At 42.8% G+C, this 15,899-nt stretch overlaps 3 protein-coding genes across 3 annotated transcripts in view; 2 read left to right on the forward strand and 1 right to left on the reverse strand.

The window, feature by feature from the left end:
• LOC108029243 (homeobox protein aristaless) overlaps positions 1 to 13,526 on the reverse strand; it is a 34,197-nt gene extending 20,671 nt beyond the window's left edge. Inside the window, exons 1-2 of the mRNA XM_017101438.3 lie at positions 12,987 to 13,526; positions 4,116 to 4,239 (exon numbers count right to left, since the gene is read on the reverse strand). Coding sequence (XP_016956927.1) covers positions 4,116 to 4,212 — 97 coding nt within the window. The 5' untranslated portion in view covers positions 4,213 to 4,239; positions 12,987 to 13,526. The remainder of the gene's footprint in view (positions 1 to 4,115; positions 4,240 to 12,986) is intronic.
• LOC108029244 (uncharacterized) lies at positions 7,067 to 7,558 on the forward strand. The gene is made up of 2 exons (XM_017101439.3): positions 7,067 to 7,195; positions 7,251 to 7,558. The coding sequence occupies exons 1-2, from the start codon at positions 7,123 to 7,125 to the stop codon at positions 7,514 to 7,516; spliced, it is 339 nt and encodes a 112-aa protein (XP_016956928.1). The 5' UTR covers positions 7,067 to 7,122; the 3' UTR covers positions 7,517 to 7,558.
• Positions 7,752 to 8,364, forward strand: LOC108029248 (uncharacterized). The gene is made up of 2 exons (XM_017101442.2): positions 7,752 to 7,893; positions 7,951 to 8,364. The coding sequence occupies exons 1-2, from the start codon at positions 7,827 to 7,829 to the stop codon at positions 8,235 to 8,237; spliced, it is 354 nt and encodes a 117-aa protein (XP_016956931.1). The 5' UTR covers positions 7,752 to 7,826; the 3' UTR covers positions 8,238 to 8,364.
• Positions 13,527 to 15,899: the final 2,373 nt, after the last annotated feature.

The following is a 15,899-nucleotide window of genomic DNA, read 5'->3' on the forward strand; positions in this document are numbered from 1 at the left end:
CCTTTTCAACCCCATCCCGGATAATCACGAACACGACCTTTCCCATCCGCTCATCGCCGGTTCATCCAGCTGCAGTGCAATTTTCTTGCTAATCAAATTCTTTGCAGCCAATAATTGCCTAAAATGCAAATGGAAAATGCCCCAGGTTGGCCGGAAAATGCCTCGGGCCGAAAAAGAAGACCAGAGCAGGTTCCACTGACGTTCAAGCGGCTGGCAATTAGCACAATTAGGTTTCGAGTGCAAATCCCAGAGCGCAGAGCCAAAGCTGCCCAAAAACCGGGCAATAAGAATTTCATGCTGAAAGCTTTGGCCCAAAACCCGAGCCAATGGAGGATTTCCACCACCCCCGCATTTCTACATTTCCCGCCCCCATTTCCCCGCTCGAACATCAAACGTCATGCAGCAGGAGCGGCAGCAACAACAAGTCAACTAACCGCACTTGTCAGGAAGACAGGATTAACAAATCCTTGTTGCCAAATTGATTCAAAAAGTACGCAAAGGGCCGCAGACATCCAGTCCGTCAGCCAGCCAGCCATCTACATCTCTATACCCTCCCTGGCACCGAAGCAATCCGTCTCATTGTGCACCGGAAAAAAATGGTGCAAGTCTCATAATTCTTAAAAATATATTGCATTTAAGAGTTGGATATCGTATCTAGATTTCAACTGCATTCGTTACGTTAGGAACAAATTTAAAATTTTTTAAGAACAAATCTATAATTTTAAGATAAGTACAATAATTTATTTGATATTAGATATTGTTAAAAATCATCATCATATTTTATTTGTATGTGTTTCATATTTCAATTAAACTTATTGCCATATTTTCAATTTTTGTTTAAGTTGTTTTTTTCTTAGTTTGCAGCTTAAGAACTAATTGTATTTTTCCCAGTGCACCGAAGCTGCTCTGCGTCTGCTCGTTAGCTGCGCCGGTAATGGGAGATAATTCAATTTTTAAACATTTGGCATAACAAGCGAAACCATCATTAAGGGATTTTCGGTCTGGGAGCAGTCAGGAGTCAAGAGTCCTTGCAATCAACCCGTCAGAACGGCCCCGCCCACCCAACTAGTCGCCCGGGCTCCGCCCACTCAGCCATCGCATCCGCATATCCGTATCCGTAAGATACATGTCTGCAACTTTGTCTGCCGACTCTGTTCTGTATCTACAGTACACGAGGCCAAAATCAATTCTCATTCGATTTCAGTTTCGCTTACTTAATCTGAGAGCCAGGAATTAGCATTCATTATGTGTAGTTTTTCCTCGGCTGGCCTAGTTTCTTCTCGGAAAACTCAAGGATTACCCCGGCATAAGGTCGAATTCCCTTGGAGAGTGTCACCGTCTCAATTTCAGTGCTCGAAAGTCCGGGCACGCGTTGGCAAAAATTTTAAATTAGTTTAGCAATTGAGAAGCATTCTCGGTGTCAGCTCCGCTCGGGGTGGCTTTTTCTTGGGGGATGCGGAGTGTCACGTCGAGGAATCTCGAATTGGAATCTCGAAAAACAGCGAGTAAATTGAATTAGCTATGCAAATGTTCTGGGGAATTTTTTATTCTGATTTGTGAGCCATATTTATTGGTTATGTCATAAGGAAAGGGCGGAGGCTGAGAGCAGACACGCCCTAAGTGAATTCGTTATGGGAATTTTCACCATGTTATGTGATTTTTATTGAACTTTGCTACCAAGTGCTGGTGTCATTTGGTGGTGATTTGGTAAAAATTTCGAATTTCAATATTGATGATAAAAACATTTTGAATTCAGTATCCCTTCCTATAACTGGGTATCGTCTCTGCATTTCTTTTCAAATTGAAGTTACAGATTTTTAATTAATTCCGAAGCATTTATATATAAGCAATGAACAGTAAAGGTATCCTCTTCGTGGAATCGAAACCCAGTCGAAAATGATCTCCCAGTAAATTGCATTAGGCCGTCGCAAATCCAAAGCGACAGTCCCTCCGCAGACCTTCGACCCTGCTGGACCCTTCCCTACAGGGAACATAAGTTATCGCCCGCCGTCTGTCCATCCGTCTGTCATATTGAATCAGTCAGCAGTAAATGGAATTTGCACCTGATTAGGATTACAGGGCGGGCAGACGTGCCAAGACGTTGCGTAATGCGTTCGTAAGTCTCCACCTAATCCCATTAGACGGCACACATTCCCTGGGCTCGGAGACGATAGAAGCCCCCCGGAAAGCAGCCCGCAAAATGCAGCGCAATTTGTGGCAAGCTTTACTTTTCGGGATACCACTTTTATTTGCGGCGGCGCCTTTTATGGTTAGTGGGTGGGAAAAAATCAATAAACTATTCCGTCGGCGGGCTGGCGCTTTGATTTATGATTTTCGATAAATGCCTCAGCACTCAGCCTCAATCTGTCGAAATCTGTCGCCGCATTCCGATTGCAATCCGAGTGCGAAGGCGAATTTGCATGCCAAAGCATTAACGCTTTGCCATTCGATAATTGCATGAAATGAAATCTGAAATCCAAAATTCCCCATACCCCACACCCGGCACCCGGCACCCGGGCCCTTTTCGCTACCCAATTGCGATTCGAATGGATCGCTTCACTTTTCGCCACGTTCACGTTTGCTTGGCTTTGCCTTTGGTTCGGCCACTCCTTTGCTCCGAAAATCCCCTCCTGCATGCGAATATCGATTGAGTTGCCCGTGCTCTGGCCTCCTGCTTTTTTTATTCAATTATAGTTATATGGCAACGGGGCCTCTGTCCCCGCTCCTCCAGCTCTGGGTTCTGGGCCCCGGGTTCTGGGTTCTGGAGTGCCAGCCAAAGTTTGTTCTGGCTCGGATTGGTCGGGGTGAGGGAGTGGCGGTGGGCAGTGGGCTCTGGGTCTGGGTCTGGCAATGCGGAGTGGTTCTGTCCTGGGAGACCAGCAGTGGGCAATAGCAAATCAAATTGCTCCGCTGTGGCTTGCCTTACACCCAATTCATCGAAATGGCGTTTAATGGTGTTTTGCCCGGCTCCATTGGGGCAAGAAATTTTCTAGCCCTCCGCGATTTTTGGGACTTATATCAAAGCCAGAGATATTTAAATCGCTAAAAGATACATTCCTTTAAAGGGAAAGTTCGCAACTACTATAAAGTGTGGCCTACAGCAAGCATATAATATATAAATCCATTGAAATTATCAGTTTAACATACTTTAAAAAAGCCAATGAGAAAGTTTTCAACCAGTCAATATGAGAAGGTAAAGAATAATATACCATCAATGAAGGTCCCACTCTGATAAAATATAGATTTTACACGTTTATAGGTTGTTTAAGTTTAACCAGTTTAAATTTTGTTTCTATCTACATCCTCTATATATCCTGCATTATCGTTCAGCCTCCGAATCCAATTCTGTCCTCATCCCCACTTCGCGTAGCACTTACCCTCTGGCCGAGTGGCAAACTTTTCGAGGCAAACAGCAAACTCTCGACATGTGCGACCATGAAATCTGATATGCCAAATAGGAAATGGGAATGGGCAGTACTACCCTGCCTGCAACGTGCTGCTAATAGAATAATTCGTTAATGTAACTACAAGATTCAGAGATGCGGCGATAGACAATAATCCATTGACGACAGCCAAGGAACAACAGAAGCCGGCGATTATCACTGCCTTTTTATCTAAATTTAATGCGAACGAGGAGATTGCACTTTTGGCAGTTGGAAATCCATCTGTTCCTGCAGATTATGGTTCGATGCGTGAATTACTTAATGCAATTAGGGTGTGAGTGTAAAGATAAAAGGAATCATAATAGGAAATTTCATTGAAATTGAAATATGATTTACCACATGTTCTATAAAACTCGCCCAAATAAAATTGAAATGATCTATTTTACTTTTTATAAAACCCTTTTTCTATTGGTATGTAGTACACAAGCCACCATAAGTTATGTGTAAAAAAAGAAATAAAAATATGTACACTTACTGTAAACTAATCTATTGGATAAACCATTTGATTAAGAACCTCTGTATTTTCATTGCTTAAACCTATATTATATCAGTGAACATAGTTCATATGATCAACAATCAATCTAGTGCTTACCACTTTGGTTATAGTACCCCCATGTTTTCATTGTTTGAACTTATATTTTATATTTTAATATATTTTACAGATCTACTCACATGGATGGGTGGCGGCGAAGGGGTAGTCGAGGGTCGGCAGGCGCGGTGGGTGGGGGCCGCAGGGGTGCAGGGCTGGAGGACACTGGTAGCAAAACATTCCTCTGCCCGCGGCTGCAGGACCGAGCTGAAATTGAAATCAAACGGAGAAGTCAGTATTAAGCCGGAATCAAGGGTTACTCATCCATCGAAATTGAGAAAAAGAATCTTTAAATTGCACGTAATTTTGATAAATTCACTTGCCAATCACGACAACGATAATAACGACGATCATCATTGGGAGTGAACGAGAAACTTGTAATTTAAGTGCACAATTCAATTGGAGACATGCGGGCTTTTTGTGGGGCGCCTTTGCGTCGCCTTTAATGTTGTCATATGCACCTCAAACTCAATTCGATTCAATTAAAGGCAATTACGGACTTCTGACAAATCATCCACAATCGATTTCATCTGCTTTTGCATCTCGGTTTTTATGTTTCTGTTTCTGTTTCAATTTCCCGCTGCATTGTGTGTCGTCTGCATACAATTAAATTGTCCTCAAACGAATCAATTGATTTAAATTAATTGCATTTGCCGCAAAAGACTCGGCATATAACTATGGCCGTAACTGTAACTGGTCTTGATGAACTCGCTTCAGTTATGAGTCGATGTTTTGCGTTTTGCTGGCGCCTTTCTCGATGCAGCTTGCAGCTTAATTAGTCGAGGAATTTCTCCCGGCAGGCATAGCAACGGGGAGGAAAAGTTGAGTTGGTAAATTCCGTATCTTTGCGATACAAAAGGGCAGGCAAAGAAGTCACAGTGTCAGGCTAGAGATTGTCAGATAGCCAAGATCAGAGAAAGACGCTGGGAAGTGCATGTTCCCCTTGGAAAATTAAAATTGAAATTGATACTGGTGGGAACAAATGTTTTTGCCAAAGAAGATGGTTCTTGAACTCGTTTGGAACACATAAATATAATTTTTGAGTTAAGAAACGCCGAAGATGATATTAAACGGTTCACCGAACAGCGTTTTCTAACTTAAAATTGTTTAAATCAAGGGCTCACGCAATACAAGTAAATATTCTCCTATCTATAAGTTATAATTCATGCCACTTCCTTTACAAACTCTATAAATTATTTCTTTATTTACAAATGGACACAGCCCAATTTCCTGTGTTGGTTCAAAAACTATGGATCCCCTTTTTGGGCTATCACATTTTCCGTTACATTTCAATTGCAATTAAAATTAATTGTAACTTCTATATGACACATTACGCAGTCAACCAGACAACCGAAACAGTTGCCCCATCCGGATTGCAGGTGGGGCCTGCGCCTTGCCTGTGCCGACATTTTAATTTATTTGAGTAAATTTGTTAAAAAATTTTTATGAATTTTATTTATGGTGCCCGCCACACGACGTTGGCAGTGGCACCCACAATATATATGGCACCACCCAGCGGCCACCACCCACCGCCCGACGCCCAGTGCACCACAAGTGTTAGCATATCATGTTACAGACTATTTCCGCCAAATTTACACACGCAAAATAATTTAACGTGCTCAGCGGCAGCGCGTTTCCTGCCTACGGTTGTGTCCTGACTGCACTGAGAAAAATGGGGACATATTAAAAAAAAAAACAATTTGAATGTTGGGAAAAAACCTTAGAGATTAAATACTGTTTATCAATCTGTTTCGTATTTAATGTAAAAGGTTTATCCTGAAAGATGTTCTTCTATTATTGTTATATCTAGAGAATAGCGCTTTACTATGAAATATAAGTCCGCATTTCATATCTAAAATAATTTATTTATTTACGATACCTTGATTATACTTTTTGTTGTTATACTTCTCATTATTTTAGAACTTAATTTTTTCAACATTTTTTCCCGGTGTCCTTATAAAGCCTGCTTTTTCCTGGTCGCAGATGTGGCCGCGCTCCCAGAAGTCGAGCCCCGACAAGTGGCGCCAATAAATTTCCATTTAGAGCGGGAATGAGTCGCCACCCTCACCTGTCCCCTTCGCGCCGCCCCTTTTCGGCCACGCCCCTCCCTCCAGGGGCCCCGGCATTCCATTAGAATTGTGAGAATTTGTAATTTTGCATAATTGTTATATTTGGAGTCCGTCGGCCGCAAAACTCATTTGCCAAATGGAAAATTGCCATTTCGTGTCTAATGTTGCACATGCGGCCTGCTGGCTGCTGGCTGCCGGCTGTTGACGGTTGGCAACTGGATGCTGGATGCTCTGGCCCTGGGTCCGCAGGAGCAGGCTCCAAAGTTTTAGTGCCATCGCCAGCAGAGGGATTTCCACGAATGGGCGGGGTGGGGTTTTTGGGGCTGGCAGGCCGTTACTGGTGTTGTTAGTGAATTAATTTCCAGTGAATAATTTATGCTGAATTATTTTGGCCGTATTAAATAGGCACAGCAGAGGGGCTTTTGCGGCGCCGAGTGGCAGAGTGGTGGAGCAGAGCACCGGATAATACCATACCACTCCCATGTGCGCTTCGGAATCGCACGAAAGCCCTCACTTGTGTTTGGACCTTGGGGCGTTACATTTAAATCAAATCAAAATGCTATTCCTGAAATTGATTTTTGAAATTTTAATGTCCCGGACATGGAGCAGCGGAGATTACGAGGGCCCACTGTAATGGAATGGTGATATGGGCCAAATTAGTTGGCACAACTACGAGACACAAATTGGACAGGGCTTTTACTTTGGCCATGAGTTTGCATTAGGCCCAAATCGTTTGGAAAAGGATATTTTGCAGGTAAACGTTAACTATAAGGGAGCAAAATGGGTTTGTTTTATCTGTCTGACGCCCGAAACTAATATTAACTGAGATGTGTGCCTTCACGCCTTGATGTGCTAATAGCCTCTTTACGACTAGCCACAAATTGAGTTGAACTGAACCTATGTAGATTTTAGCAATAAGCTTAGAAGACTAGACCCAGTTATACTGCCAATGTTTCGACGAGTCTACTCTAGTCTTATCGAGCCATCTGAAAAAGACAGTTCACAAGCCATCTATAAGAAAATGAAGTTCCTCACCACTGTATCCTTGATGCTTACCATAATGGGTCTTGCCCAAGGACAGGCGAACGAGGATCGTGAGCATTTCTAAAACATTTCCATGACCATATTTTATATAATTTCTCCACAAAGTCGTCTGCTTATTGGAACCCGTGCCTGTGGGGCTATGTGACAACCGGATTGTGGGGTATACCTACTCGGAGATACGGAGCAGGTGCTTAGTCTACGAGGCCAGGGGGTGTGAGGTGAGGGGCAACTACTTCGCCAACAGGGACGAATGTGAGGTCAAGTGCAAGCCGGCGTCCACCTTTAGAAATAATCCCTTCAGTTACTTTGTGGAAAGATATTTCAACAACATTCGCAACCTTTTCAGAAGACTGTTTAATACAGATTTGTAAAGTACTTGCCAAATACATAAAACTTATCGCCGATGAACAGCATTTTTATGATGGTGTCTTTGTTCATTTTTACACCTATTATACAGTTTACTTAAACTTTACCACATCAACAATAATATTCTTTCTTGCCTCGACTAATAACGATATACATAAAAATATTTTAACCTAATAACCCCAATTACAAAATTTAAATAATATAATAATATAATTCTAAACCGAAACTAATGTAGTCTGCTTTTCTTCACAGCGCATTGAGCTTCAGTTTTAGTCATTTCAAAACAGCCGAGCCAGACACTTCAAGCCTGGGAAAATGAAATTTCTTTCTGAATTGCTTCTAATATGTATCCTGATTTCCCTAGTCTTTGGACAAAAGGATCGTAAGTGTTAACAGAACATGATAATATGTATTATGGTGTTCAAATTCTTTCTTTTAGCCATATGCAGCTCTGAACCCGTTGTCAGTGGTAATTGCACCCAGGCCATTAAAGGATATACCTATGCGACCGGTAGACATAGAAGATGCAAGCAACTCCGGCTTGCGGCCTGTACGATTACTGGAAATTATTTCCGTAGAAGAAATGAGTGTGTCGCCAAGTGCCAGTCTAGGATTCTCGTAGAAAGTGAATTTTTTAATTTTTGGAACCAAGCGATGGCACAGCTTCTAAGTGCGTTTACAATCTTAATTGATTTCGCCAGACCTTGGCTCAGATGGAATAATTAATATTGATCGTATTTGATCGTGCTGTATTTATTATCTTTGAATTTGATAAAAAGTGAATAAAAAGTATAATATTTAAAACTCCAAAAATGTAAATATTGAATTACATAATTAATAGATTATATTAAGATGTTGTCACAAACCATTATCTTGCAACAAAGGTAGATCCTACCATTATCTTTAAATTGTTCCCCAGACCACTTACCCACTCCACTGAAAGTGCCTACTTTTGGGCTGACCCTGCTAATTGTCACCTGTGAATTTCGCCACCTGAGAGGGAGTTGTGGCTGTGTTGCTGTTGCTGCTGCACTTGCAATTGGTGTTGCAACTGTCGCTGGCAACCGGCAACTGGCGACGCCAAGCCAAATGCAATTATCCAATTGCACGAAATGCACTTGGCAATGTTTGTGGCCTAGACAATGCAGCACAACTCGCTGCGTGCGAGTGTGTATCTGTGTGAGGGTGTGCGAGGGTGTGTGAGTGAGTATCTGTGTGTGGATGGTGGAGCAGCACACGCGAAATTCAATTAAGTGCGCACTAAACAGCGCAACGATTTCGATTTGACTGCACTCCCCAAAACGCCAAGCCAAATCGCAGGGGTGCAGATTTATTTTAAGATCCCTTTAAGTTCCCATTGGTCCTTCAAGACGGATATTTTTACAGTGTTTCTTACAATTCAAATGCGTGCTTTACAAAATTCGATAAAAAATTCAGGAAAATCCAAATCTGACTTCATGGACAGTTAGTTTTTTGCAGTGCAGGGAAAATGGATGGAAATTGCTGACTAGGGAAGGCGGGGGGCGAAAGGGCTGGCAGATTGGTGGAAATCTGTGTGGTAAGCCTTTGTTGTCCAGTCGGTCCTCGGACATGGGGTTTAGTAATGGAAGCTTGCGCTAGTTTCTGCCACGAGCCGTCGCCAAAAACGGGGAAATTCAATCAGAGCGGGAGGATTACGATTTGGAGGGGTCTTTGGAAGCGGATGTGGATGCAGTGTTCGCAAATTGCATTAGGTGGCGGAGAGATGTTGGAGGAGACAGCTTGAAAGGGTGAAATTGCAGGAAATAGGACTGCTGAACCACTCAATTTAATGACAATTAAACCGTTTTCATTTAAAAAAGTTTTTGAAAACAAAAAATCATTTCCATTAGTTTCCGTTACCGTGGAAAGTATGATAATATTGCTCAAGTGTTTTTAATACAAAATTTATTTAATTGAACTCCAAATTATTTTAATAAACTTTCATGCAATCACAGCTGATTTCGACTGAATGGCGCCTTCTGGGTGCCTGAAGTCCACAAAATAAAATACGAAATTAACTCAAAATTAATTAAAACGCATCAGAATATAATGCAATTTGCTGCAGCGGCAGAAGCGACAACTGCTGAGGGCATTATGCAACAGCTGCAGCTATAAAAAGTAATATAAATATAAATTAATAATGTCACGAATGACAACAGCAGCAACAACAACGCGGAGAGACAAAACGAGCAATTGCATTAATTGAGCAAACAACAAAGTGGGAAATGCAATGCGTCTGGACAACGGAAAACCCAACAACATTGGATGCACATGAATATGGATGAGTCTGCCCTGGACTCCAATGCCAATGCACTCGCCAGGCAACAAATGCATTTCGCTGCGCCAGCGAAAAAATGATAAAACGAGGAGCAGGAATTATCAACTGTCGCTTGATTAATTTGAATTAACCGAATTAAAAATGGAAACACAAGTCAATCAGCGAGTGCAACACCCAGAAGCGATGAGTCTGGGGGAGACGCAAAGGGTTCCTAAAGTACTTCATATAGGGATATTGGACTCCACTGGAAAAGAAGTGGAAAACGGTGTATCTACCATTTAAGTCTCAGGTGTCATCCCAAAGGATTAATAATATAAATTTATATAATATACTTCATTAATAAGAAGCAGGTTGCAAAATAACATAGGTGATCTTTCCCTTACCAGTTTTTTAAGTCCTTCTCCCCATAGCTCTTCTTATTTTGCAGCCCTTGAAGATCCCTCATATACTTCCCTAAAGCAATTCAGATTTTAAGCCTTCTGAAGGTCAGACTAACAGCTGACCACCGACGACCTCCTTTCGTTCAGGTCCTTTCGTTTCGAAAGCGCGATAATTTCCCACTGAGGTGAGATGATATGGAAATTGTGGGGCCGGCCGGGGGAGGTGGCAGGAAAGCGCTCGGCCAGCGATGAGGTTATCACTTTTGCCACCGAAGTAAAGTGCATCCGTTTTTAGAACTGTCCGTCCGCCAGCCTGTCCGTTCGTCTGTCCGTCCGGCATAATCAAACTAAACTGGCGCAGTCTGCCACTGATGATCCAACTTGGAGTGGGCTTTGAAATGACGCTGGCAACAGTGAAGCCTCTGTGAGGCGAAAGGATTTCCAAACAAATGAACAAAAGTAAAAAAAAATTTGAGTAGGAGAAGGGTGTGAACCTTCCAGTTCCCAAAAGGCCACGCGCTAGAGACATTTGTAAGCCAGTCATCTAGCCTTTGAAGAAAAGGTTTATAGGAATTTGTATTTTAGTTTATCAAACATTTGTTGTAAGCAACCTATATAGGTTTAATTCTTTTAAAGTGCTTGAGGTAACCCCAAAAATTTGAAAATCCTCTAGACATTATCTCTACTGTCCATTCAAACTATTTGCATATGCCCCCACCTAAGTACCCCTCTTGATTGCAGTTTTGGTTGGGCCATTTTCCTCTTTTTCAGATTTTTGCTGGTTTTGTTTTTGTCTCGCGGCGCATTAAGCGAATTTGCGAGGTTCGAATTTGATTGTGTCAATTGGCTCGCGCCTAGAATCAGGGAATCAGAGCCGCAGTGTAAATCAGACCGAAATGATGCCGTGCATTTGTGTGCAGAGCCACCCACCAACAAATCAGCGCCCGAGAACTGCACTGCGAAAAATTTAAGTAAATTAAATTAGCAAGCCACGATGCCCCCCACCGCCAGTTCTCGTGTCCAAGTGTCGCCAGTTTATTCAAAACTCGAAAGCATAACAGCCGATTCGAAAGCAAACCCTTCAGTTTGAGGGGCGTATATGTGATATACACCATTCTTCGGGGCGCCCGCATGGGGAGGAAAATCAGTTGATCGCCCCTGCCCACTTGGTTTTGCTGTTTTATAAATATTTTGATTGAATTTTCTGTTTAATTAAAGCAAATTGTTTTGTGCATTTCATTTGGGCAAGGGGACGGGAGGTGTTGGTCCCATATATAAAGCCTTGCGGGGGGTCGCCGAGTGATTGGAAAACATAAGGGAGAAATTAAGTGGAACAGGGCACTTTTACCAGAACGTTGACAAACCTTAATGGGAATAAATAATCATAAAAATATTATTGGTTATCAGTTTGCGTTGGATCGCTGATTTCAGAACATTTAATGATCCTAATTTGATCTGCTTAAACAGGGAAAAAAACCTTATCTTCTCGATGTTTCTAATCCTGCGCCAGGTCTAGTTTGCATATCGGATGCCCCTGTCTGAGTGAGTGGGGCCCAGTCTATCCGTCAATTTGGCCCATTTACCAATTCGATGTTCAATTCAATCAAGCAATCAATAAACATGGCCGAACTAACCTCCTTCGGACTAACGTTCTCTCCGGTAATTCCATTTGCTAATTTAAATATACGAAATTGTGTTTTATTTGTATGCGGTCCATAGCCCCCTTTTAAGCCCCTTTCGACCCCCATTTACCCCCCTTTTCCCACAGCTCCCACCACCCATGTTTCCCTAATTGAGTTGAACGAATCGAACAAAACTTGGCGACGAATGGAAAAATCGTTCGTCAACTCCAATTGACTCCTCTGTGGATCCAGTGCTCCCCTCGAAGCGCCGCCCCTGTCCGCCACCCACAGCCCCAGTTTTGTGGGCGTGGCATCCAGTGGAGCGTTGAACGTTTGCATGGCTGCCAATTAATTTGCGGTTGATCAATTTAATTTGAAACTTCGTTTTCCCCCGCTTTTTTCAGTCCGCTCTTTGGCGAATTATTTGCCATTGATTTTGAGCCCTTGTTGCCTCCCTTTTCCGCACACGGAACCCATGAGCTGTCTCCGCTTTTTCCTCTCTTAATTACCATCAATTATTCAAACTGCATTTGCGGAGTGATCAACTTTTGGTCTGTCTTCAATTAAGCGGCGAGTTTTAAACCGAAATCCCCTTTCCCTGGCGAGGGGAGGCTGTATCCTCTGGATCCCCGCTGCCGAATCCTTTATGCATACACCAATTTGGTTTTAATTCCTTTTTCGCCACCGAATCCTGGGTTTTTTCTCATTTGCGCTCAAGTGTTCACGAGTTTTGTGCGATTTCTCACAGGAAAGGCATCGGGACAAACACTTTTGCCAGACACTTCAGCACTCACACAAAACCCACATGGGCCAGGAAACTTCGGGATTCGCGGCTCTTGAAAGCCGAGATTTTTATCACATTGGAGCTCATTAGGAAATTTGCTTAATGCAGATTAAAAGCGTCTAAATAAATTATAAGCACAATGTGCAGAGCCTTGAATGGGGGACTGTCTTATGGAATCAGTAGGGATTTTGGGGAGGACAAAGGCCTGAAGAACTTCAATCCTTATCCGCAATCATAATTCAATTTACAGCTGGGAATCTCTATCAGATACTCTCTGGAATTGTATTTACTCTTACAGATTATGATATGGAACAAAGGATTTTTCAGGATTTAAAACTGTTAAAAACTCCCAAGAACTACCATGCTTTTATGTTCCCAAGCTCAACTTACCTTATTACCGTCCGTGAAAATTTTGGCAGCAATACTTCAAGCGTGTCACAGAAGAAAATCCCTGGCGCTGGTGTTTTTCAGCTCCCTAGCTTTTTCAGTTTAACTTTTTTTTTTTAACGCAATTTTCACAGCACGAATTCACGTAAGACAAAGGTGCGAAAGTTTTCTCGAGCGCCTAAACACTTGGCAGCAAGTTTGGCCCAAAAGTTCTTAACGAGGCTGTGTGCAGGAGTCACAAAGGATGCAGGCGAGAGTTCGAGCTTCCACTGCGAATTACACACTCAATCTGAGAGGTAATAGGCCGCAAAAGTAGTTAGTTTTGGGTTAGAACACACATGTGGGGTTGGCACTGGCAGGATAGTCTTAGGGATCTCCTGAAAGGACCCTGAGCTTGTCGAGGTTTTTAACAGAACCGTTGTGCCGACGGAAAAGCCTTCTTTTCAGATGTCAGAGGGCCATTTAATCCAGCTGGGTATTACGTATTTTCGGGATTTTCAACCTCGGCTATGGTGTTCTATGGGATCAGATGGTATCGAACCGACCGCGTGGAACGTCAGAGTGCGAATGATCTAACGGGGCTTGTGGCACTCGCAACGTCGACAGCGCAGTCGGCGGCAAATTAGATCTGCGCCGGCAGAAAGATGGCTGCGGGTGGGAAAGAGAGGGAGGCGAGCGAGCGAGAGGGCGGCAGAGGGTGGCAGGGGGAGGATTTGCTTTTGCCCCTAAGCGCCGCCTTTGCCATTTCCCGTTATTTTTGCCCGCGCAGGCGCAGCGCAGCCAGCAAACCAAAGCACAGTGATGTGGAGCCATATACCCATCTCGCTCGCCCACCACTCCCCCTCTCTCTTGCACTTTCTCCCCGTGTGTAAGACAATTTTCTCGCGCGTTTTCATTGTGGAAATTGAATTTTCGGCATGGAGAGCTGCAAAAACAACAACACAGCCCGTTGCAGGGGCTCTCGTGTTCCTAATATCCCTATCTACTCCTATCCCTATCTACTTTATTTTATTACACTTTATTTAGGTGTGTGCGAGGGAAAGAGACGGGACCAGCCCCAGGGGGGAAAGAGAGCGCAAACAACTGAGGCAGCCTTAAATTGGATTTTCATCGTTAAGTGTGGTGAATGTGTGTGGGGCCATGGGTGGAGGGAGGCGGGAAGAAGCGGGCAGAAGACGGAGCTTTGTGCTTTGGGTGTTCTTCTGGGCAGAGAAGAGGACACTACAGCAGTAACAATGAGAAAACGATTACTCACCGTTGGTATTTATTTGGCATATCATTTTTTACCCCACCCTCCTGCCGCCTTTTCTCTCTGCTTGCCCCACTTGACAACTCAATTTATTTAGATTAATTTCTCATCTTGTCGAGAAAAAAGTAAATAACTGAATTTCAGTTAATTTATTATGGGGCATTATTGTTAGGGCCACCCCCGCTCTTCCGTTGCCTCCCCCGAAAAACACCCCGCATAATCGCAATTCCCAATCCCAGTGACGCCATCTTGGATCCCATTTATTATTGTTTGCCTGAATGAGCTCCTCCAACTGTCCTTCGGCCCTGAACCTCAGGACTCGACCCGCCCTCCCCATTTTCACCCCTTGACTCGTTGGCCACAATTACGAAATGAATTTGTTGCCTCCTGCAGTCCCTATTCTGCCTTTTTGCACTGCGGGAAAATACGTTAGCCAAGAAGAAAGAAATCATTTTTTATCATAAAACATTTATCAAAAGAAGTAGATTTTATTGTTATTAATGAATTATCTTTAAGTGATGTTATATATTTCAATAGAAAATGCATGTGGTGTTTTTATATAAAACAAATAGAAAGTAAACCTTAAACCCCTATATAAGAAGATTCAATATTATAAATTGTTTTATTAAATCACTTTAAAATTTTTTTAACATTATTTTACTGTTTACCATGGTGTAACATGATATAATTCTTAATATTTATATTTTTTGAGTGCACCTCTCTCGTCCCCCTAGACTGGGCCTTTCGGGTGTGCTGGATAACTATTCAGTTTCTCGTGGCCCTTCCTGCTCCTGGATTCCCGCTCCTTTCTTTCGGGGGAGGAAGCCTGTCCTGTCAGGCCTGCAAATTGGCGCCCTGATTTATGACTTTGTCTATTGTTAGCCTGCTTTACCGCCCACCCACAACCCACGTTTTTCCGCCCCCCATCATTAGTTTGTATTTTAGTTTCGTTTCCAATCCGAATTTCATTTCATTTTGTGCTTAAATTTTGTTTTGTCCTCTTTGATTGTGTTTATTTTCCACTCCCTCCTCATTTTTCGGGGCTTTTCTTGGTTGGTTCGTTTTAGTGGAATTACTTGCTCCATAATAGATGAGTCTGGGATTCGTTTTGGACGCCAGGGAAAAGGCGTGGCACTTGCCCCTAACGCCCCTTCCTTTGGCAGGTGAGTGCCTGCGATTCGGCAAAGAAAAAAGATTTTTCCTGCAACTGCAACTACATTCAGTTCTTAGGTTGCATTTCCCATCATGGCTGGGTGTTTTCTTTTACCGAATTATCAGTCACTAATCGGTTGGCCATCAGTTATGCGATAAAGAGCATTAATTAAAAGAGTTGGTGGGCTTAATTTGATAGAGATAAATGTTTATTCGTCATTGTTTTATTTGAATTATTAGATTTTAAGCCATTACTTTACTTTTTTAAGAAGAACTTAGTTTTTATTAAAAACTTAGGCGTATAGCCAACCGAAGAGTTCTTCTTCTTCTAAGAATTTTCCACATTTTCTGCTAAAGTACTTATTTATTATCCTTTTCCACCATTTTCTTGGTGCCCGGCAGTTCCTGGGCGAAATTTATGTAATTTATATGGGCACTTGACTGTCTAAATTGCCTGCAGAGCTGAGCCCCACCCCCGGGAGAAACCGCCTCGATAACACTGCCACCTCCACTTT

Source organism: Drosophila biarmipes, chromosome 2L, assembly GCF_025231255.1.
Source record: "Drosophila biarmipes strain raj3 chromosome 2L, RU_DBia_V1.1, whole genome shotgun sequence".
Classification (NCBI taxonomy): Eukaryota; Metazoa; Arthropoda; class Insecta; order Diptera; family Drosophilidae; genus Drosophila; species Drosophila biarmipes.